Source organism: Schistocerca americana, chromosome 2 (assembly GCF_021461395.2).
Source record: "Schistocerca americana isolate TAMUIC-IGC-003095 chromosome 2, iqSchAmer2.1, whole genome shotgun sequence".
Lineage (NCBI taxonomy): Eukaryota > Metazoa > Arthropoda > Insecta > Orthoptera > Acrididae > Schistocerca > Schistocerca americana.
In genome coordinates, this window is record NC_060120.1 from 651,161,928 (window position 1) to 651,187,371 (window position 25,444).

The 25,444-nt window shown below is 43.4% G+C and overlaps 1 protein-coding gene across 1 annotated transcript in view; it reads right to left on the reverse strand.

The window, feature by feature from the left end:
- The window catches only part of LOC124594282 (tektin-1), a 188,081-nt gene that overhangs the window by 838 nt on the left and 161,799 nt on the right, over window positions 1-25,444 (reverse strand). The window contains exon 7 of the mRNA XM_047132647.1: window positions 1,459-1,613. Coding sequence (XP_046988603.1) covers window positions 1,459-1,613 — 155 coding nt within the window. The remainder of the gene's footprint in view (window positions 1-1,458; window positions 1,614-25,444) is intronic.

The window sequence follows — 25,444 nt, forward strand, 5'->3', positions numbered from 1 at the left end:
GGAGAAATGCATACTGTCACGTTTCCGGCTTTGATAAAGGTCGGATTGTAGGCTACTGCGATTGCGGTTTATCGTATAGCAACATTGCTGCTCGCGCTGGTCGAGATCCAATGATTGTTAGCAGAATATGGAATCGGTGGGTTCAGGAGGGTAATACGGAACGCCGTGCTGGATTCCAACGGCCTCGTATCACTAGCAGTCGAGATGACAGGCATCTTATCCGCATGGCTGTAACGGATCGTGCAGCCATCTCGATCCCTGAGTCAACAGATGGGGACGTTTGCAAGACAACAACCATATGCACGAACAGTTCGACGACGTTTGCAGCAGCATGGATTATCAGTTCGGAGACCATGGTTGCGGTTACCCTTGACGCTGCACCACAGACAGGAGCGCCTGCGATGGTGTACTCGACGACGAACCTGGGTGCACGAATGGCAAAAAGTCATTTTTTCGGATGAATCCAGCATCATGATGGTTGCATCCGTGTTTGGCGACATCACGGAGAACGCATATTGGAAGCATGTATTTGTCATCGCCATACTGGCATATCACCCGGCGTGATGGGATGAGGTGCCATTGGTTACACGTCTCGGTCATCTCTTGTTCGCATTGACCGGACTTTGAACAGTGGACGTTACATTTCACATGTGTTACGGCCCGTTTGCTCTACCCTTCATTCGATCCCTACGAAACCCTACATTTCAGCAGGATAATGCACGACCGCATGTTGCAGGTCCTCTACGGGCCTTTCTGGATACAGAAAATGTTCGACTGCTGCTCTGACCAGCACATCCTCCAGATCTCTCACCAACTGAAAACGTCTGGTCAATGGTGGCCGTGCAACTGCCTCGTCACAATAGGCCAGTCATTACTCTTGATGAACTGTGGTATCGTGTTGAAGCTGCATGGGCAGCTGTGCCTGTACACGCCATCCAAGTTCTGTTTGACTTAATGCCCAGGCGTATCAAGGCCGTTATTACGGCCAGACGTGGTTGTTCTGGGTACTGATTTCTCAGGATCTATGCACCCCAATTGCGTGAAAATGTAATCACATGTCAGTTCTAGTATAATATATTTGTCCAATGAATACCCGTTTATCATCTGCATTTCTTCTTGGTGTAGCAATTTTAATGGCCAGTAGTGTAATTTACAAAAAAAAAAAATGGCTCTGAGCACTATGGGACTCAACTGCTGTGGTCATAAGTCCCCTAGAACTTAGAACTACTTAAACCTAACTAACCTAAGGACAGCACACAACACCCAGCCATCACGAGGCAGAGAAAATCCCTGACCCCGCCGGGAATCGAACCCGGGAACCCGGGCTGTAATTTACACTTTCCAAGAATTATAACTATATTGCCTTCTTGTATGTCTTTTACAAAAGCCACGGTTTTGATGATTGGAAGGCAAAAATTTAGATACACAAATAAGTAAACAGAAGGAAAGGAAACGCACGCGGCCTGCGGCGCGTCACGGCAGTTCTCGGCGCCGGGCCTGGCGAGGCGTGCATGCAGGCGCGTCTGCACCTTCCGCAGCGCCACCTCGTGGTTGCGCAGCGCCTGCTTCACGTCCGCGATCTGCTGCTCCGTGGCCGCCGTCCGCTCCAGCACCTGCACACACAGACAGCACCTATGAGTGATGCGAAAAGACTCAGAAACGACATGTCGAGAGCGACACATCGGTCTTATGGGGACTTTCTAATGGATCTGCTCAGTGGCACACATTTGTTTTTAGTTTTCAGTTCCATACATTCCAACTACTCGATCCAATAACCTTTTTTGGCGAAACACAAAATTTTCATTTATGTTTACGGCTAAACAAATAGTTAAGTATAAATTATTCATATTCAAATATGAAACTTTGTAACGAAAAGTTATTTTAGACTAGAGATTGAAATACTAAAAACGTGTTAACCACATTTTACAATTTTGAAAAACATTCGTAATTATTATTTTCATTATTATTTCTACAATTTTATGATCATTTATAGCATCTATAATGCCAATTCAGCCAAGTATTAAGTACATACACATTTCTTTTTGATTGTATAGATCAGTGGTAAACAGACCCGCCAGCGTAGCCGAGCGCGCTAACGCGCTGCTTCCTGGACTCAGGTAGGCGCGCCGCCCAGGATCGAATCCGCTCTGTGGATTAACGACGAGTCTGCCTGCCAGCCTGGATGTGGTTTTTAGGCGGTTTTCCACATCCCACAAGGTGAATACTGGGCTGGTCCCCACGATCCGCATTAGTTACACACGTCGCAGACATTTGAAACACGTCCACACTATTTCACGATTTACACTAGACACAGACAGTTGGGGTACACTTATTCCATCCTGGGTGGTACGGGGTGGTGGCAGAAAGGGCATCTGGCCATCCCTAACACTAACATTGCCAAATCCATTGTTACCACGCCAACCCTGCGATCGCTGCGATACTATGGCGTCAGCGAAAGTGAAAGAAGATCAGTGTTAAACAATACCTTCACATCGCGGTATACACTGCTGATCTCTTTGTCTTTTTGGTGTGTTTTACGTACTTCCTGCTGACAAGGCTGTCGTGTTGGTTGTCAATTTGTGTCAAGGCAGGCATATTTACAGAATAGTTTTGTAATTCCATACCTCAAGAGAAAAAGCGTGTAACACCCTCTCCTTGAGCATGAGAATGCCAGACCACACACCAGCGCTGCAACGTCTTCAGCAATCTAACGCTTTCAGTTCTCTTGTCGTCGATCATCCTCCATTTGGCTCCGAACTGGCCCCATCTGATTTTCATCCTTCGACGACTTCACTTTGATAGTGCCTCAGAGAGCAGGAGATTTGCAGTGGTTTTATCAGTAATAACTCTGATTAAAGGTAGTGGACTGATCGGAAACTCTCGTACCGTGGTGGAATGTAAATGAACAAGTGTGACGAATTTCCCATTAGTGAGAAGTGGGATAATATCTCCTTGAGAATTAAGTTATCTCTGTTTGGAATCATCGTTTCTTTAGATTAAGTTCTGTTTATCTGTCCGAGGTGTATCCACGCGTGGCGCCGAGTATAGTCGAGCTACGCCTGACGTCACCGCAAGTGCAGCAAAGAGACCGCCGCGCCGTACGCTGCTCCAAGAAATACAGACGACACGAACGCCCACGGACAGTAATGTCGACGGTATTGGTGTTTTTGTTATGATGTTCATTTTGCTTAAATGAACATCATTTTGCTTAAATGTTACACTTAGTACAAATCAGTCAGTGGTGTGATAAGAGAAGACAAAATTCTGCATTATCTTCAATTTATTTGTTTTGTAAACAAAAACAGTCTTTTCTTGCTTCGCTTTTCGCCTTTTTCACTGTAAGACATCATCAGTGGGATCTAGAATGATAGAGTTTTGTTTTGATATGTGTTATTTGTGGATGTTAAAACAGTTTATGTTAAGTTTTTTATACGTGAATAAAAGAAGTAATCACTTATTTACATAAAAACGAGACGTGAAATGTTTTTAGATCTACAAACAACACATATCAAAACAAAACTCTATCATTCTAGATCCCATTGATGATGTCTTACAGTGAAAAAGGCGAAACGCGGTTGGGACAAATGAAACACAGTGCAGCAAGAAAAGGCGATTTTTATTTAGAAAACAAATATTTCTGAGCTTGCTGCGAAAGATGTCCACGCAGACTAACTCGTTTTATCTTTAATGTGTTGTACTATTCCTTTAGTATAGTTGCTAACTTATGAATAACTAAGGAGTATCTATCGGGAGTCTGTCGACTTTTACTGAATGCAGAAGTCGCGGTCTCTCACGCGATGAGTTGAGGTTGTGGCTCCATCAACAAAGCAACAGTTATGGTATCAAAAAAATGGTTCAAATGGCTCTGAGCACTATGGGACTTAACATCTATGGTCATCAGTCCCCTAGAACTTAGAACTACTTAAACCTAACTAACCTAAGGACATCACACAACACCCAGCCATCACGAGGCAGAGAAAATCCCTGACCCCGCCGGGAATCGAACCCGGGAACCCGGGCATGGGAAGCGAGAACGCTACCGCACGACCACGAGATGCGGGCAGCTATGGTATCAAAAAGCAGTCTCTCGATGGGAGAAATGTGTTCGTCATCAGTGTGGTTATATTGACAGATAAATTGTAAACCCGAAGAATAAAGATGTAGTATTTAACTCCGTTTGTTTTATTTAAAAAACATTAAGAGTCTTCAAATAAAAATTCGGAGGCATTACTTTTCAGCAAGTCCTCGTAATTTCGAAAATAACAAAAGGCGTGTCAAATGTTTCTCTAATCTGTTTTATTTCTTTCGTTTAGACAAATACTTCAACAAAATATTGACCATTCTTACTTCAATTTTTTTTTATTTCGTTCAGAAAGCATGAAATATATTTAAGTATTGACCTGTTTTCAATTATTATTAAGGGTATATAGATCAAGAGAAATTAGATAGTTGATCTGACACTTTTAGACAGTTCATTTATGTAGCTAGCAGTAGCTGTTTGTGAAGTATTTCAATTTTCTCTCAAGTCACTACTGTATGTAAGATTTCTTAATTACCTCGACTACTTTCAAGTAATTAACTCACTTTTGTATAGCAAATATACACCTCTTGCTAGTCACTTGTATAGCTCATTTGTCCATTTTGCACTCTTTGTTTGTACATAAAAATTCGAAAAAAATGCATAGTATAATTTCTAGGGAGTCCTGTTTTCACTCCACTCAAACATTTGACCAAAAACAAAAATTTGTTTCACCCAATCATTATTTTGTTTAAGAACTGCCACCAGCAAATATATAGTACACACACATCGGCGCATTTCTATGAGGTATTAGGGATAATACAGATTATCATAATCTTCATTTGGAAGAAACTTGGTGAATGTAGCAGAAACCATTGTGAAAAAACATGTACCTGAAGCAGGGGCCTACTGACAATGTAGTTTCCCGAAAATAAGAGAAGTTCACTGCTACTTTTTCGTGTTATATAACTCTTTCGTACGTTCCAGCTGCCTAGTCTTGATGACTAGCCAATTCTCTGCACACTTCTTCAAGAGTCTCTTCCTTACTCTGAACTCCATGTCAGTGGCTTCAGCTGAGCTGTCTACTTCGATCTTTTGCTGACAATCCATAACAGTGATGTCACTCCCGGGTTGGATGCCTAAATATCCATTATTAGCATCTTGTTAATCAAACCATCACTGAAAAATTTTATGGCTTCCATACACCTGCTCCACTTCCCGTGTTTTGTGTTTGTATGACACTGCGGAAATACTAGCTGCGCTCGGAGACAAATGATTATCTTTCAAATAGTGCCTATTTTCTCCGCTGTTCGCAGCGCCATTATGAAGTGTCAACTTATCGTGGCCGCAATGTATCTGAAGAAACTTATGGACACAGACCAAAGTATAAGGAGTGCTCTGCCCATGTGAAGGCCCCATACATGACCAAACGTATTTATCGAATTCGCTCTTTATCTATCCACGGGTTTGTCAAGCAAGCCTTTGCATGATCCATCAACTTTATCAGTTTAATCTCACTTTTAAAGCAGACATTGTTCGTGTATGCATTATTTTGACACCAATGGGAATAGTTAGAATTGCAGATAAAACATTTCTAAAATTGACTCTGGCACTGTGTTTAAAGAAGAAGAAGACACTTTCCAGGAAATGGCTTAATATGACAGAGATATATACACACAGAAACCTGTTAAAGGAAATTTTACGCTCGGAACTTTCTCCAAATTGAAAGTGAAACTTTTAATAAATTGTTTACAGTGACTTCGTCCTCACATTGAAAAGGAAGACACAAGTAAGGAAAATTTGTCCTCTTTTACTTGTTTCTCTAATGGCACTTCACTAAAATACCACAACTTGCGGACATATAACCTACATCGTCTGTGGAAGAACGGGAGAGGTTCGATTTTTTATTTTGTTGCACTTCCTCTTGTATGTTGTGCGTAGGATATTGATTCTCTTTTTAACCTCTTCCTGCATGATATATGACTGGGGAAGAAGCGGCACCTTTACCATTTTCGTAACTGCCAGTGCTATTTTGTTTTTATCTTTGATCGTAATTTCTATAGTTGTGGAAGCTCACGGTACAGTGAGATAACTGTAATAAAACTCTTTTTCACTAAAAATGCACGGCAAAACATCAACACAAGCAACACCCGCCATCTTATCAAACAAAATTTCTTCCAAGCAAGTAAAACACAGTCTATGTTTGACATACAAGTCAAACAGCGCCATACATGGCCAAATAGTTGACAAACCTAATAAAGTTGGACAACCTATTTGACTGTCTATGTGAGTCTTTACGATATGGAAGTGAAGAACGACAGCAGCACTTTTAGTGACCTGGCAGTGAACCAAGGTCCATTTACAGGAAATCTCTGATTTATATGAGTCACAAAAAAATGGTTCAAATGGCTCTGAGCACTATGGGACTCAACTGCTGAGGTCATTAGTCCCCTAGACTGCAGCGCCTTTAACCGCACGGCCACTTCGGCCGGCATATGAGTCACATCCCTCTATTGTGGACTCCCATTCTCTCTGAATTGTGGTCATTATCTAAGTTAGAGGCAGAGTTACAGGCTATTATCATCACTCTTGGGAGGGGGGGGGGGGGGGAGGAGGCGACAAACTGGTGCGCCTATATACACTACTGGCCATTCAAATTGCTGCACCACGAAGATAACGTGCTACAGACGCGAAATTTAACCGACAGGAAGAAAATGCTGTGGTATGCAAATGATTAGCTTTTCAGAGCATTCACACAAGGATGGCGCCGGTGGCGAGACCTACAACGTGCTGACATGAGAAAAGTGTCCAACCGATTTCCCATGCACAAACAGCAGTTAACCGGCGTTGCCTGGTGAAACGTTGTTGCGAAGCCTCGTGTAAGGAGGAGAAATGCGTACCATCACGTTTCCGACTTTGATAAAGGTCGGATTGTAGCCTATCGCGATTGCGGTTTATCGTATCGCGACATTGATGCTCGCGTTGGTCGAGATCCAATGACTGTTAGCAGAATATGGAATCGGTGGGTTCAGGAGGGTAATACGGAACGCCGTGATGGATCCCAACGGCCTCGTATCACTAGCAGTCGAGATGAGAGGCATCTTATCCGCATGGCTGTAACGGATCGTGCAGCCACGTTTCGATCTCTAAGTCAACAGATGGGGACGTTTGCAAGACAACCACCATCTGCACGAACGGTTCGACGAAGTTTTCAGCAGCATGGACTATCAGCTCGGAGACCATGGCTGCAGTTACCCTTGACGCTGCATCACAGACAGGAGCGCCTGAGATGGTGTACTCGACGACGAGCCTGGGTTCACGAATGGCAAAAAGTCATTTTTTCGGATGGATCCAGGTTCTGTTTACAGCATCATGACGCTCGCATCCGTGTTTGGCGACATCGCAGTGAACGCACATTGGAAGCGTGTATTCGTAATCGCCATACTGGCGCATCACCCGGCGTGATGGTATGGGGTGCCATTGGTTACACGTCTTGGTCACCTCTAGTTCGCGTTGACGGCACTTTGAACAGTGGACATTACATTTCAGATGTGTTACGACCCGTGGCTCTACCCTTCATTCGATCCCTGCGAAACCCTACATCTCAGCAGGATAATGCACGACCGCATGTTGCAGGTCCTGTATGGGCCTTTCTGGATACAGATAATGTTCGACTGCTGCCCTGGCCAGCACATTCTCCAGATCTGTCACCAATTGAAAACGTCTGGTCAGCGGTGGCCGAGCAACTGGCTCGTCACAATACGGCAGTCACTACTCTTGATGAACTGTGGTATCGTGTTGAAGCTGCATGGGCAGCTGTACCTGTACACGCCATCCAAGTTCTGTCTGACTCAATGCCCAGGCGAATAAAAGGCCGTTATTACGGCCAGACGTGGTTGTCCTGGGTAGTGATTTCTCAGGATCTATGCGCCCAAATTGCGTGAAAATGTAATCGCATGTCAGTTTTAGTATAATATATTTGTCCAATGAATACCCGTTTATCATCTGCATTTCTTCTTGTTGTAGCAATTTCAATGGCCAGTAGTGTACATTTTGATCCTCTGGCGATTTTACTTACAATTTCGTAATTCTATTTGTAATGTGCTATAACCCAGTGATCATTGATATTCCTTCACGGTACTCAGCACGAATTTCTGATTCTATTTCCAGCTTGTGGTACAGAAGCATGTAATTTACTTATACAACTGACAACACTGTTTTCAAAGTACCATTGTCTATGTTGCGAAACATGTATCTTTTCCATTGACAACGAGTGTGTTGTGTACATTTTTCCAGTGCGTATTTCGTAAGTAAGATCTTTTTATTCATTTATTAGTCTAGTGATTTAACTAGAAGCACTTACTCAACGGTTCTAAAATCTCTGTGTGTGTTTAAGAATGCTTTCAACAGAAGTTATGCTGGTTCCCAAAGCTCTTGTAAATTGTAGAAGGAAGAGATGACAAGGTGATTGAGTATATCTCTGTAACAGGTATACTCTAAAAATTTTTAATTAATTCTGCACTTAATGTTATGTAATTCTGTTTTTAAGCTAAAATCCTTAATTTTACGTCACGTTTTTGAACGAATAGTCCGCAGCTCGTGGTCGTGCGGTAGCGTTCTCGCTTCCCACGCCCGGGTCCCGGGTTCGATTCCCACCGGGGTCAGGGATTTTCTCTGCCTCGTGATGACTGGGGTCAGGGATTTTCTCTGCCTCGTGATCACTGGGTGTTGTGTAATGTCCTTAGGTTAGTTAGGTTTAAGTAGTTCTAGGGGACTGATGACCATAGATGTTAAGTCCCGTAGTGCTCAGAGCCATTTGAACCATTTTGAACGAATAACTCAAAATCACTTTCTGGATCTCAGAATATTGTGAGTTGTACAATTAATTTCTGACGATTTTCTACAGCACTAGCTTCAAAACGCGGAGTACTGAAAAATGTAATGTACTATATTCACATCTGGTTCAAATGGTTCAAATGGCTCTGAGCACTATGGGACTTAACATCTATGGTCATCAGTCCCCTAGAACTTAGAACTACTTAAACCTAACTAACCTAAGGACACCACACACATCCATGCCCGAGGCAGGATTCGAACCTGCGACCGTAGCAGTCGCGCGGTTCCGGACTGAGCGCCTAGAACCACGAGACCACCGCGGCCGGCATTCACATCTGTGTTTGTTCTTAGAATACATGGCAACTACTATTTAGACTTCAAAAATGGTTCAAATGGCTCTGAGCACTATGGGGCTTAACTTCTGAGGTCATCAGTCCCCTAGAACTTAGAACTACTTAAACCTAACTAACGTAAGGTCAGCACACACATCCATGCCCGAGGCAGGAAAGTGTGGGAATAAGTCTTTATTTTGCATGCATTGTTTGTTTAAACAATTTGAGTTGCCATAGGCAGTACCTCCACCCAGTATGTTCACCATGAGGTCCAGAGTCCAACAGACCTAGTACACACTACTGCCACCAGATGGCACTGTCTTCCCTTCCGTGACATAATCCAAGATGGCGGTCTGGGGAGAAATGGCGGGAAAAGGGCTGTCTGTTCTAGCTGCTGGAGTGGAAGGAGTGTATTTTATTTATTTTCAGTGGGAAGTTGGAACAATTTATTTAGGGACGGATTTCACGTAGTTTATTACCCTGATACAAGACACTCGCCCTGATGTGCTTGCGGTCACAATAAATAGCCTACAGACCTGCAAACTACTCGTAAATTAGCGAAATAAAACATGTAAAATGCTCTACAAACTCGCTCACTTATTGTAAACTGTCGAAATAATGCGTTGCCCAGCCTACAGACATGTCCACAAAATAATGCAGTACACTAATGCACAGACACGTTCACAAAACGTAAAACTGTCAAAAAATAATGCATGTATAACGCTCTGCAGACACACTCACAATGCTTAAACAGCCAAAATAACGCAGTGCACAACCACTCATTGCACGTAAAAATGCTTTTGACCTATCGTTAAGAAATTCGACTGCAACATATCAGCGATCTTTTCCCTACAAAGGTGTAAGTCGGATTGATACCAGATGTAATGGGCGCACATGCTGGTCCAGCCTGTCCCACATGCAAGCCGCGTCTGGCTGCACGCATGTGTTTACCTGCCCAGTGTGGCTGCTGCACTGACACATAGCCTTTATACCTGTGGCTCCAGTTGCCTAGCAACTCACCATTGCAGGCACAGCTAAAAGGTTGTCAGTGTTATACTGACACCTCGTGTCTATGTAAATAACAGCCAAGTCTCCCTCTGGATACGCTATAGAAATCTTTTGCATTGCTTTCAGAAACCGTTTACAAGAACATCACACAATAACACAGGATGCAATCTTCCTCGCAAACCTAACGGGACAGCTCAACCGTCACGTGTTACCCTTCCAGGAAATCGTAACTCCTGCTTTCAACATACATCTCAGAAACAGTAAACGTTCACCCTTGTTCTCACTGCTAAAAGCCTTCATCATGTCTGTGCAAGCTTTCGAAAACACCATTAATCATAAAAGAATTCTTGTTGTTTGGGAAGAGAACACTGTCTAAGCACAGACAGGAAAATCAGAACAATTACGCAAATAAAATTCGAAGCGCTGTTTTACAGAAGAGAAAAATGGCTGGCTATTTTCGGTGTCCTACAACTGCTGATCTGGAGATGTCCTGATGCCACGATAGAGGATGAGGGACAACATCCCACCAGAGATGGATGATCGGCTTCAAAATATCTTTGAACAGATGAACAAAGAAGACATTACGTTACTCTCAGAACTTTCCATAGATTCCTTCCCCCATCTTGTTCAACCCAGTCTGTAGAGGCCCGTATACCCTCCATAAAAGAATGTCTTATGAATGAACCGAGCATTCTGATTGACTCTAACTGAATTTACCCGCCAAACTGCTGCTGTTGCCGGTATGGGAGCACTGTCAGCCAGTTTTTTCTGCAGACGAGACTTTCAGTGGCAAAACTATTTCATACAGATTGCTATATTGCACTGACAGGTAAACCCTGCAAAAGTTTCTCCATATTCTGGGATAAAAAGAACATATGTATTTTCCTATGGCTGACCAGAATAGCATACCATTTACGAGATACTTCTCGGTATCGAGCATATAACAACATCGCTTGCATAGCAGTATCACTTGCACAGTATAATTCCGAGGATATGGACTGGAAATTATTTATCTAGAAACCGGAAACTTTAACGAGGTGCAGCGTGGTGGAACGTGCTGTAAACTACAGAGAACAAGAAACTTATCTCGTCTGCGAAGACCTTTATGTGAAAACTCGAAAAAAATAGAGCAAACTGATACTTCCACTCTGTGAATTAACAGATCCCAAGTTATCCTTATAATTTACAAAGACAACTAAGGTTTTTCTCTTGTCTAGAGAACCAGAAAACGTGTCTTCCACCTGTCCTTCACCTGCTATATGCACACAACACACATCACTATTGATGTTCTCTCAACCAAATAAGGATGGGAAATGTGCAGAACCAATCAACCCGACAATTTACATGGGAGGGAGTAATGCTCAGGCACAAACACATGTCCATATTGAATCTTCTCAAATTTCTACGTAGAACACACACAATCACGAAGGCTGTCCAACACATACTGAGTATTAGTTCGCTATCCAGCTGTCTAGAGGGCGACACGAGTAGGTCAGATCTATTCCTGTACCCCAACGGGCCTTTCCACTCGGGAGGCTGCTGCCGTAGCCCAGAAATGTGAATCGTTCCCACCCAGCCTCGCGCCACGCACGCCCAGACAGAATCGTCCTAGGAAACTGGCCACATATATGTTTGATCGCTGTATTTATGGTTAAATATTATGATTGCAGCCTCAATTGGAGGACTTTCGAAAGTGAATGAAGTATTGGAATTACCCCCTCCTGACGACTGTGGCTTTGAAAATATCTGTACCATTCTTATGACTTGACATAATTTTCAAGTAAAACAAAATCTTTCATCCCCTTTGCGGCTATCACAGTTTAGCATGTCAAATCCATACCTTACCTTACGACAGGACTTACCCATTTTCTTTGCACATGTCGGAACACATACACTTACTTTATAAGCCTGATGATCAAAGCGAATCTATCACGCATCCCCTACTACTAAGAATAATACATCGCCAATAACTGAATGCTGGCGATACGAAACAATATTGAGCGAAAATCAGCGATGGGTGGGGCATGTCCGATAAGTTTTTGTTGTGAGTGGTACCACTGTGTCTTAGAAAGAGAAACATAATCGTCTTACTAGGCATGAGATTTTAAAAACACTATGGTCACGACTATGTTACTGTCACAAATCCGGCAACCTAGCGGGCCAATTAATAGGACTATCCCTGCCAATCTACTCTGATTAGTGTAAACATGGTATAATACCTCCACAGCTTCAACTGCGTAATGCACTGGGCAACCACCACGCTGAAACCATGTGCGTTGTCGAACATCTAGGGCAACATCCTACTGTAGTATTGGTAGTTCCTGTTCCATAAACATTCGATATTTGTGTCCACTCAATGTGCCGTGAATAAAATATGGACCAATGAGTTTGTCCCCCATGATGCCATGTTATGCGATAACCGACCAAGGACGTAGGTGGTCAACTTGCTGTAACCAGTGGGGGTTGCCTAGATCCCAGTAATGCATGTTATGCCAGTTATGGCTTGTGAATGTAGACTCATTGGAAAATAGTATCTCTGCAAAGAACGTGTGAGTCGTTTGCATTTGTTGGCGTTATCATCCACAAAACGCTATCCAGTTATGGAAATCGGCGCCATGAAGTTCTTGATGCAGTGATGCTTGGTAAGTACGACACGATGAAGCAGTATTGTGATAATACTACCTACAATCATCCGGAATCGCAGCGTAATAGCCAGGCACTTATCCGTGTGTTGTGGTGAGTAGTAGGGCAAGGGCGGCACCACCCAACATTGCATTGTTGCCATATTTATTCAGGATGACTGATCTAAGATAGTGGCGATAGATACAACAATGACGTCCTGGTGGAAAGTTCGATTTTTGGCGTGAAGAATGGTCAATTGGCCTAATCCCACTGACCTAACCCACTCCCCTCCCCCTCCCCTCTCTTCCCCAAGAAAATGGCGGGAAATTTTAGGGGGAAAAAGTCACTTGGGTTACCTCCACTAACGTAAGTCATCCAACCGCCACCTCTTTCTTGGAATTGGCAGGAAAAGGACACAGTTTGTGCTGGGCTGCTGGATAGGACGAATGTAAGTCCTTATTTTGTATGCATTGTGTATTTAAACAATTTGAGTTGTCATAGGCAGTAGCTTCGCCATGAGTTCCAGAGTCAAACTGACCTAGTACATACTACTGCCACCATACGGCACTGTCTTCCCTCCTGTGACATAATCCAAGATGGCGGTCGGGTGGAAAAATGTCGGGAAAAGGACTGCGCCCAGCTGCTGGAGAGTAAGGAGTGCATTTATTTTTTTTCATTGCGAAGTTGGAACAATTTATTTAGGGACGGATTTAACATAGTTTATTTATTACGCTGATACAAAACACTCGCCCTGATGTGCTTGTGGTCACTATAAATAGTCTACAGACCTGTAAACTACTCATAAATCACTGAAATAATGCAGTACACTGATGTACAGATGTGCAAACAACTCATAATTTGTCAAAAAATAATGCATGCATAACGCAGACACACTCACAACCCTGAAATAGCCGAAATAATGCAGTGCACAAACACTTAAACGCTTTCGAACTATCTTTAAGAAATTCGACCGCAACATATCAGTTATCTGTTCCCTACAGAGGTCTGAACCGGAATGATGACCAGATGAGATGGCGCACATGCCGTTCAGATCTGTACCACATGTGAGACGCATCTGGCTGCATGCACATGTTCACCTGTCCAGTGTGGCTGCTGCACTGACACATGTCCTTCATATCTGTGGCTCCAGCTGGCTGGAGTGGCCAAGCAGCTCTAGGCAGTACAGTCTGGAACCGCGCGACCACTACGGTCGCAGGTTCGAATCCTGCCTCGGGCAGGGATGTGTGTGATGTCCTTAGGTTAGTTAGGTTTAAGTAGTTCTAAGTTCTAGGCGACTGATGACCACAGAAATTAAGTCCCATAGTGCTCGGAGCCATTTGAACCATTTGTGGCTCCAGCACTGGCCTAATTGCCAAGTGAGATGTTTGCCTAGCAACTCACCCTCGCAGGCACAGCTAAAAGGTAGTCAGTGTTATGCTGACATCTCATGTCTATATAAATAACAGCCAAGTCTCCCTCTCGATATGCTATAGGAATCTTTTGCAATGCTTTCAGAAACTGATTATGAAAATATCGCAGAATAACACAGGATGCATTCTTTCTAGGAAACCTAGTGGGACAGACCGTCCTTCATGTGTTACCCTTCCAGAAAATCGTAACATCCTGCTTTCAACATACGTCTCACAAACAGTAAACGTTCACCCTTGTTCTCACTGCTAAAAGCCTTCATCATGTCTGTGCACGCTTGCGAAAACACCGTTAATCATAAAAGCATTCTTGTTGTTTGGGAAGAGAGCACTGTCTAAGCACAGGCAGGAAAATCTAGACAATTACGCAAACAGAATTCGAAGCACTGTTCTACAGAAGATATTTCTGTCCCCCATCTTGTTCGAACCAGTCTGTAGAGACCCCTATAACCCACACAAATGATGTCTTGTGTATGGATTTACCCACCACTGTGCTGCTGCTGGTGCGGGAGCACTATTCACTAGTTTTTTCTGCAGATGATACTTTCAGTGGCAAAACTATTTTTTACAGATCGCCATATTGCACTGACAGTTAAACTCTGCAAAAGTGGTCTATAGATCATCAAATATGGAGGACACTTCCTCAATTACACTACTCTACTACTGTCGAGGAAAGCTTGAATATTTCAGCGTGAAACTGATCTCCAGTCCAGCTGTATCACCACATACTGTATCGATGTAGTAAACACACAATCAGTACCATGCACATACAAAATCACCACTTCCGCATACTGCATATTGCTGTTGAACACCAGACACTCGTACATATGCCATGAAGACCGATAATATAAGCGCATATATATTCCTCTCAGCACTAGATATTTACTACAAGGTTGGACGGTCATCCACCGCAGCCGACTGTCAGAAGTCATCTGCCCCCACCCACACACTGGCCCAACATGGAACCAGAGCATCCTCAGCACACCGAGTTCACTATCCAAACTGTTGTTCAAAGGCTGTGTTCATTGCCCCCAGCACAAAATCATTAGTATTTCTGAAGCCAACCTGCTTGCTTCTTTGCATTCTATATCCATCTCCAGACTCTGGGATTCGAGAACATATGTATTTTCACATAGTTTACCAGAATATCATACCATTTACGCGATACTTCTCGATATCAAGCACATAGCAAGATCGTTTGCATAGCTGTATCACTTGCACAGTATAATTCTGAAGGTATAGACTGGAAATTATTTCTCTAGAAACCTGAAACTTTAATGAGGTGCAGCGTGGTGGAACGTGCTGTAAACCACAGAGAACAAGAAACTTATCTCGTCTGCGAAGACCTTTACGAGGGTCACTCCAAAAGAAATGCACACTATTTTTGTAAAAATACAGTTTTCATTCTGCATGTGTGAAAGTTTTACAGTGTGTAGACACATCCTTCCCGCTTGTTTTCAAACTTAGTTCAACCAGTTCCCACGCGTGGCACCGTCACAGCATGTCTCCAAGATGGCTGCTACACTTGACGTTCGACAGAAGCAACGTGCTGTCATAGAATTCCTGTGCTGTGAAAACGAGACAGTGGGAAACATCCACAAGAGTTTGAAAAAGGTGTACGGAGATGCTGCTGCTGATCGCAGTACAGTTAGTCGGTGGGCAAGCAGGTTACGTGACGAAAGCGGGCACGGCAATATTGAGGGTTGTCCTCGGAGCGGCAGGCCTTGTACTGCACACGCTCTAGACAATGTGCAGAGAGTCGAACGAATTGTCACGTTGCGTTGGGATAGGGGAAGGAAGTGTTTTCAGAATACTGAAAGTGTTGGCATTAAAAAAGGTTTGTGCCAGGTGGGTTCCCAGGACGTTGACAGTGGCTCACAAAGCGAACTTTTGGAACAGTGTGAAAATGGTGGAGATGAATTTCTTGGAAGAATTGTGACAGGTGATGAAACATGGCTCCATTGTTTTCCACCAGAGACGAAGAGGCAATCAATGGAGTGGCATCATGCAAATTCACCCAAGAAAAAAAATTCACAACCACACCTTCTGCTGGAGAAGTTATGGCTACGGTGTTTTTCGATTCTGAAGGACTCTTGCTTGTGGACGTCATGCCAAGTGGAACCACCATAGCCGGCCGAAGTGGCCGCGCGGTTCTGGCGCTGCAGTCTCGAACCGCGAGACCGCTACGGTCGCAGGTTCGAATCCTGCCTCGGGCATGGATGTGTGTGATGTCCTTAGGTTAGTTAGGTTTAACTAGTTCTAAGTTCTAGGGGACTAATGACCTCAGCAGTTGAGTCCCATAGTGCTCAGAGCCATTTGAACCATTTGGAACCACCATAAATTCTGATGCATATGTGACGATACTGAACAAACTTCAAGCTCGACTGAGTCGTGTTCGACCACATCGGCAAAAGCAGGATGTTTTGCTGTTGCACGACAATGCACGGCCACATGTCAGTCATAAAACTGTGGAAGCGATCCCAAAACTCGGATGAACAACACTGAAACACCCGCCTTACAGTCCTTACCTGGCTCCATGTGACTATCATCTCTTTGGGAAACTGAAAGACTCTCTTCGCGGAACAACGTTTGAAGATGATGACTTCCTTGTGCACACTGCCAAACAGTGTCCCCAACAGGTTGGTCCAGAATTTTACCATGCGGATATACAGGCGCTGGTTCCAAGACGGCGTAAGGCAGTTGAGAGGGATGGAAATTATGTGGAGAAATGAAAATATTGTTCCTAAAGGATGTACCTACACACTGTAAAACATTCAAACATGTAGAATAAAAGATGGATTTAAAAAAAATAGCGTGCATTTCCTTTGGAGTGACCCTCGTACGTGAAAACTCGAAAAAAATAGCGCAAACTGATAATTCTACTCTGTGATATAACAGATTCCAAGTCATCCTTACAATTTACAAAGTCAACTAAGGTGTTTCTCTTGTCTAGAACATGCTATATGCGGTTGTATACGAGTCGAATGCAGGCGATGTCACACAACTGATGCATCCTGATGGAACATCAGGAAAAGAATCGTCAAATGACTTGTAGCAACTTCTCCCTCCCTCACTCTCTAAAACGCATCATCACTCTACCATTAAATCATAAATCATCATGTTGGAAAAAATAAATGTATGTCAGTGCACAAAAAGTGTTGAAGCAGAAAAAAACAATGCTCCAAACAACGACACAGGGTCAGAGGGAGCCTGTCTTGCGACTGATGGTCTATGGGATATGGTCTGCCTCCTCCTACAGTAGGGGTGTTGACACTGTACACAGGTCTGTGCAATGGGTCAATACCTATATATTTAATAGGATCGCCACATAAGCTCGATGCTGTAATACATACGGTATTTGTTTTCGATAGATTGGCAGAGAGAGACGCAGTAAAAATCTTATCGAGTTCTCTCTCAGATGAAGTTAGCGGAGCTTTTATAGTTCATAACTTTTCACTGTTGATTAGTACAGAATAACGAAGACAGAATGTTGGGGTGAGATGCATAAATGGACCCTGAGGGACGTGGATCTGCTTTGGACTACAATACCTGTTTGATTTCGAGTCTTCCCAATTTTCCCAATAAGAAACACCACCGTAACTGTTCATACTGTCTTTTATACTGCCTCGTGTTGCAGGAGCGGGCTTTGTTTGGGGCTGACCTTCCACATCATACACAGTTGGTGGAGCCACGACAACATATTCCCATTTCCACGGAGTGGTCAAAACATGATCATGTCACACTAACTCAGCTTAGCCCATTTCTACACAGGTTCCAGAGATGGTAGATATAACTATCTCCGACTACCGTTCTGTTCCGACTTAAATCTGAATGATCACATGTGCAAAGCTGCAGGGATGGAGGAGGAGATTAGTGTTTAACGTCCCGTCGACAACGAGGTCATTAGAGACGGAGCGCAAGCTCGGGTGAGGGAAGGATGGGGAGGGAAATCGGCCGTGCCCTTTCAAAGGAACCACCCCGGCATTAGCCTGAAGCGATTTAGGGAAATCACGGAAAACCTAAATCAGGATGGCCGGAGACGGGATTGAACCGTCGTCCTCCCGAATGCGAGTCCAGTGTGCAGGGATGGCAGGACACAGTCTGAGGAGCAGTTGCAAGCTGCATAGGTACTATCTAAAACCACGTTGGGATTTTTACTGTAGCATATTGGTTCGAAAAAGGTGATTTTATTATGAGCTTACACTGTCGGCGGTGTGTAATGGCAATTTTGGTCTGTTAATAACACTCTGGCAATCACCGTCTATATTCAGTGTCATGGTATTTGTATGGAAAAACCACATCATCCGGAGGTAATATCATACCTCAATGTATAAGGCTCATATAGTTTATAACATGTATATCTTTAGTGATACTTGTAAGCAACTGTGGAACCAAGACCAATTGTGACAGTAACATAGTCGTGACCATAGTGTTTTTAACATCTCATGCCTAGTAAGACGATTATGTTTCTCTTTCTAAGACACAGTGTTACCACTCACAACAAAAACTTATCAGAAATGCCCCACCCATCGCTGATTTTCGCTCAATATTGTTTCGTATCGCCAGCATTCAGTTATTGGCGATGTATTATTCTTAGTAGTAGGGGATGCGTGATAGATTCGCTTTGATCATCAGGCTTATAAAGTAAGTGCATGTGTTCCGACATGTGCAAAGAAAATGGGTAAGTCCTGTCGTAAGGAAAGGTATGGATTTGACATGCTAAACTGTGATAGCCGCAAAGGGGATGAAAGATTTTGTTTTACTTGAAAATTATGTCAAGTCATAAGAATGGTACAGATATTTTCAAAGCCACAGTCGTCAGGAGGGGGTAATTCCAATACTTCATTCACTTTCGAAAGTCCTCCAATTGAGGCTGCAATCATAATATTTAACCATAAATACAGCGATCAAACATATATGTGGCCAGTTTCCTAGGACGATTCTGTCTGGGCGTGCGTGGCGCGAGGCTGGGTGGGAACGATTCACATTTCTGGGCTACGGCAGCAGCCTCCCGAGTGGAAAGGCCCGTTGGGGTACAGGAATAGATCTGACCTACTCGTGTCGCCCTCTAGACAGCTGGATAGCGAACTAATACTCAGTATGTGTTGGACAGCCTTCGTGATTGTGTGTGTTCTACGTAGAAATTTGAGAAGATTCAATATGGACATGTGTTTGTGCTAGAGCATTACTCCCTCCCATGTAAATTGTCGGGTTGATTGGTTCTGCACATTTCCCATCCTTATTTGGTTGAGAGAACATCAATTGTGATGTGTGTTGTGTGCATATAGCAGGTGAAGGACAGGTGGAAGACACGTTTTCTGGTTCTCTAGACAAGAGAAAAACCTTAGTTGTCTTTGTAAATTATAAGGATAACTTGGGATCTGTTAATTCACAGAGTGGAAGTATCAGTTTGCTCTATTTTTTTCGAGTTTTCACATAAAGGTCTTCGCAGACGAGATAAGTTTCTTGTTCTCTGTGGTTTACAGCACGTTCCACCACGCTGCACCTCATTAAAGTTTCAGGTTTCTAGAGAAATAATTTCCAGTCTATACCTTCAGAATTATACTGTGCAAGTGATACAGCTATGCAAACGATCTTGCTATGTGCTTGATATCGAGAAGTATCGCGTAAATGGTATGATATTCTGGTAAACTATGTGAAAATACATATGTTCTCGAATCCCAGAGTCTGGAGATGGATATAGAATGCAAAGAAGCAAGCAGGTTGGCTTCAGAAATACTAATGATTTTGTGCTGGGGGCAATGAACACAGCCTTTGAACAACAGTTTGGATAGTGAACTCGGTGTGCTGAGGATGCTCTGGTTCCATGTTGGGCCAGTGTGTGGGTGGGGGCAGATGACTTCTGACAGTCGGCTGCGGTGGATGACCGTCCAACCTTGTAGTAAATATCTAGTGCTGAGAGGAATATATATGCGCTTATATTATCGGTCTTCATGGCATATGTACGAGTGTCTGGTGTTCAACAGCAATATGCAGTATGCGGAAGTGGTGATTTTGTATGTGCATGGTACTGATTGTGTGTTTACTACATCGATACAGTATGTGGTGATACAGCTGGACTGGAGATCAGTTTCACGCTGAAATATTCAAGCTTTCCTCGACAGTAGTAGAGTAGTGTAATTGAGGAAGTGTCCTCCATATTTGATGATCTATAGACCACTTTTGCAGAGTTTAACTGTCAGTGCAATATGGCGATCTGTAAAAAATAGTTTTGCCACTGAAAGTATCATCTGCAGAAAAAACTAGTGAATAGTGCTCCCGCACCAGCAGCAGCACAGTGGTGGGTAAATCCATACACAAGACATCATTTGTGTGGGTTATAGGGGTCTCTACAGACTGGTTCGAACAAGATGGGGGACAGAAATATCTTCTGTAGAACAGTGCTTCGAATTCTGTTTGCGTAATTGTCTAGATTTTCCTGCCTGTGCTTAGACAGTGCTCTCTTCCCAAACAACAAGAATGCTTTTATGATTAACGGTGTTTTCGCAAGCATGCACAGACATGATGAAGGCTTTTAGCAGTGAGAACAAGGGTGAACGTTTACTGTTTGTGAGACGTATGTTGAAAGCAGGATGTTACGATTTTCTGGAAGGGTAACACATGAAGGACGGTCTGTCCCACTAGGTTTCCTAGAAAGAATGCATCCTGTGTTATTCTGCGATATTTTCATAATCAGTTTCTGAAAGCATTGCAAAAGATTCCTATAGCATATCGAGAGGGAGACTTGGCTGTTATTTATATAGACATGAGATGTCAGCATAACACTGACTACCTTTTAGCTGTGCCTGCGAGGGTGAGTTGCTAGGCAAACATCTCACTTGGCAATTAGGCCAGTGCTGGAGCCACAAATGGTTCAAATGGCTCCGAGCACTATGGGACTTAATTTCTGTGGTCATCAGTCGCCTAGAACTTAGAACTACTTAAACCTAACTAACCTAAGGACATCACACACATCCCTGCCCGAGGCAGGATTCGAACCTGCGACCGTAGTGGTCGCGCGGTTCCAGACTGTACTGCCTAGAGCTGCTTGGCCACTCCAGCCAGCTGGAGCCACAGATATGAAGGACATGTGTCAGTGCAGCAGCCACACTGGACAGGTGAACATGTGCATGCAGCCAGATGCGTCTCACATGTGGTACAGATCTGAACGGCATGTGCGCCATCTCATCTGGTCATCATTCCGGTTCAGACCTCTGTAGGGAACAGATAACTGATATGTTGCGGTCGAATTTCTTAAAGATAGTTCGAAAGCGTTTAAGTGTTTGTGCACTGCATTATTTCGGCTATTTCAGGGTTGTGAGTGTGTCTGCGTTATGCATGCATTATTTTTTGACAAATTATGAGTTGTTTGCACATCTGTACATCAGTGTACTGCATTATTTCAGTGATTTATGAGTAGTTTACAGGTCTGTAGACTATTTATAGTGACCACAAGCACATCAGGGCGAGTGTTTTGTATCAGCGTAATAAATAAACTATGTTAAATCCGTCCCTAAATAAATTGTTCCAACTTCGCAATGAAAAAAAATAAATGCACTCCTTACTCTCCAGCAGCTGGGCGCAGTCCTTTTCCCGACATTTTTTCACCCGACCGCCATCTTGGATTATGTCACAGGAGGGAAGACAGTGCCGTATGGTGGCAGTAGTATGTACTAGGTCAGTTTGACTCTGAAACTCATGGCGAAGCTACTGCCTATGACAACTCAAATTGTTTAAATACACAATGCATACAAAATAAGGACTTACATTCGTCCTATCCAGCAGCCCAGCACAAACTGTGTCCTTTTCCTGCCAATTCCAAGAAAGAGGTGGCGGTTGGATGACTTACGTTAGTGGAGGTAACCCAAGTGACTTTTTCCCCCTAAAATTTCCCGCCATTTTCTTGGGGAAGAGAGGGGAGGGGGAGGGGAGTGGGTTAGGTCAGTGGGATTAGGCCAATTGACCATTCTTCACGCCAAAAATCGAACTTTCCACCAGGACGTCATTGTTGTATCTATCGCCACTATCTTAGATCAGTCATCCTGAATAAATATGGCAACAACGCAACGTTGGGTGGTGCCGCCCTTGCCCTACTACTCACCACAACACACGGATAAGTGCCTGGCTATTACGCTGCGATTCCGGATGATTGTAGGTAGTATTATCACAATACTGCTTCATCGTGTCATACTTACCAAGCATCACTGCATCAAGAACTTCATGGCGCCGATTTCCATAACTGGATAGCGTTTTGTGGATGATAACGCCAACAAATGCAAACGACTCACACGTTCTTTGCAGAGATACTATTTTCCAATGAGTCTACATTCACAAGCCATAACTGGCATAACATGCATTACTGGGATCTAGGCAACCCCCACTGGTTACAGCAAGTTGACCACCTACGTCCTTGGTCGGTTATCGCATAACATGGCATCATGGGGGACAAACTCATTGGTCCATATTTTATTCACGGCACATTGAGTGGACACAAATATCGAATGTTTATGGAACAGGAACTACCAATACTACAGTAGGATGTTGCCCTAGATGTTCGACAACGCACATGGTTTCAGCGTGGTGGTTGCCCAGTGCATTACGCAGTTGAAGCTGTGGAGGTATTATACCATGTTTACACTAATCAGAGTAGATTGGCAGGGATAGTCCTATTAATTGGCCCGCTAGGTTGCCGGATTTGTGACAGTAACATAGTCGTGACCATAGTGTTTTTAACATCTCATGCCTAGTAAGACGATTATGTTTCTCTTTCTAAGACACAGTGGTACCACTCACAACAAAAACTTATCAGACATGCCCCACCCATCGCTGATTTTCGCTCAATATTGTTTCGTATCGCCAGCATTCAGTTATTGGCGATGTATTATTCTTAGTAGTAGGGGATGCGTGATAGATTCGCTTTGATCATCAGGCTTATAAAGTAAGTGTATGTGTTCCGACATGTGCAAAGAAAATGGGTATGTCCTGTCGTAAGGAAAGGTATGGATTTGACATGCTAAACTGTGATAGCCGCAAAGGGGATGAAAGATTTTGTTTTACTTGAAAATTATGTCAAGTCATAAGAATGGTACAGATATTTTCAAAGCCACAGTCGTCAGGAGGGGGTAATTCCAATACTTCATTCACTTTCGAAAGTCCTCCAATTGAGGCTGCAATCATAATATTTAACCATAAATACAGCGATCAAACATATATGTGGCCAGTCTCCTAGGACGATTCTGTCTGGGCGTGCGTGGCGCGAGGCTGGGTGGGAACGATTCACATTTCTGGGCTACGGCAGCAGCCTCCCGAGTGGAAAGGCCCGTTGGGGTACAGGAATAGATCTGACCTACTCGTGTCGCCCTCTAGACAGCTGGATAGCGAACTAATACTCAGTATGTGTTGGACAGCCTTCGTGATTGTGTGTGTTCTACATAGAAATTTGAGAAGATTCAATATGGACATGTGTTTGTGCCTGAGCATTACTCCCTCCCATGTAAATTGTCGGGTTGATTGGTTCTGCACATTTCCCATCCTTATTTGGTTGAGAGAACATCAATTGTGATGTGTGTTGTGTGCATATAGCAGGTGAAGGACAGGTGGAAGACACGTTTTCTGGTTCTCTAGACAAGAGAAAAACCTTAGTTGTCTTTGTAAATTATAAGGATAACTTGGGATCTGTTAATTCACAGAGTGGAAGTATCAGTTTGCTCTATTTTTTTCGAGTTTTCACATAAAGGTCTTCGCAGACGAGATAAGTTTCTTGTTCTCTGTAGTTTACAGCACGTTCCACCACGCTGCACCTCGTTAAAGTTTCCGGTTTCTAGATAAATAATTTCCAGTCCATATCCTCGGAATTATACTGTGCAAGTGATACTGCTATGCAAGCGATATTGTTATATGCTCGATACCGAGAAGTATCTCGTAAATGGTATGCTATTCTGGTCAGCCATGGGAAAATACATATGTTCTTTTTATCCTAGAATATGGAGAAACTTTTGCAGGGTTTACCTGTCAGTGCAATATAGCAATCTGTATGAAATAGTTTTGCCACTGAAAGTCTCGTCTGCAGAAAAAACTGGCTGACAGTGCTCCCATACCGGCAACAGCAGCAGTTTGGCGGGTAAATTCAGTTAGAGTCAATCAGAATGCTCGGTTCATTCATAAGACATTCTTTTATGGAGGGTATACGGGCCTCTACAGACTGGGTTGAACAAGATGGGGGAAGGAATCTATGGAAAGTTCTGAGAGTAACGTAATGTCTTCTTTGTTCATCTGTTCAAAGATATTTTGAAGCCGATCATCCATCTCTGGTGGGATGTTGTCCCTCATCCTCTATCGTGGCATCAGGACATCTCCAGATCAGCAGTTGTAGGACACCGAAAATAGCCAGCCATTTTTCTCTTCTGTAAAACAGCGCTTCGAATTTTATTTGCGTAATTGTTCTGATTTTCCTGTCTGTGCTTAGACAGTGTTCTCTTCCCAAACAACAAGAATTCTTTTATGATTAATGGTGTTTTCGAAAGCTTGCACAGACATGATGAAGGCTTTTAGCAGTGAGAACAAGGGTGAACGTTTACTGTTTCTGAGATGTATGTTGAAAGCAGGAGTTACGATTTCCTGGAAGGGTAACACGTGACGGTTGAGCTGTCCCGTTAGGTTTGCGAGGAAGATTGCATCCTGTGTTATTGTGTGATGTTCTTGTAAACGGTTTCTGAAAGCAATGCAAAAGATTTCTATAGCGTATCCAGAGGGAGACTTGGCTGTTATTTACATAGACACGAGGTGTCAGTATAACACTGACAACCTTTTAGCTGTGCCTGCAATGGTGAGTTGCTAGGCAACTGGAGCCACAGGTATAAAGGCTATGTGTCAGTGCAGCAGCCACACTGGGCAGGTAAACACATGCGTGCAGCCAGACGCGGCTTGCATGTGGGACAGGCTGGACCAGCATGTGCGCCCATTACATCTGGTATCAATCCGACTTACACCTTTGTAGGGAAAAGATCGCTGATATGTTGCAGTCGAATTTCTTAACGATAGGTCAAAAGCATTTTTACGTGCAATGAGTGGTTGTGCACTGCGTTATTTTGGCTGTTTAAGCATTGTGAGTGTGTCTGCAGAGCGTTATACATGCATTATTTTTTGACAGTTTTACGTTTTGTGAACGTGTCTGTGCATTAGTGTACTGCATTATTTTGTGG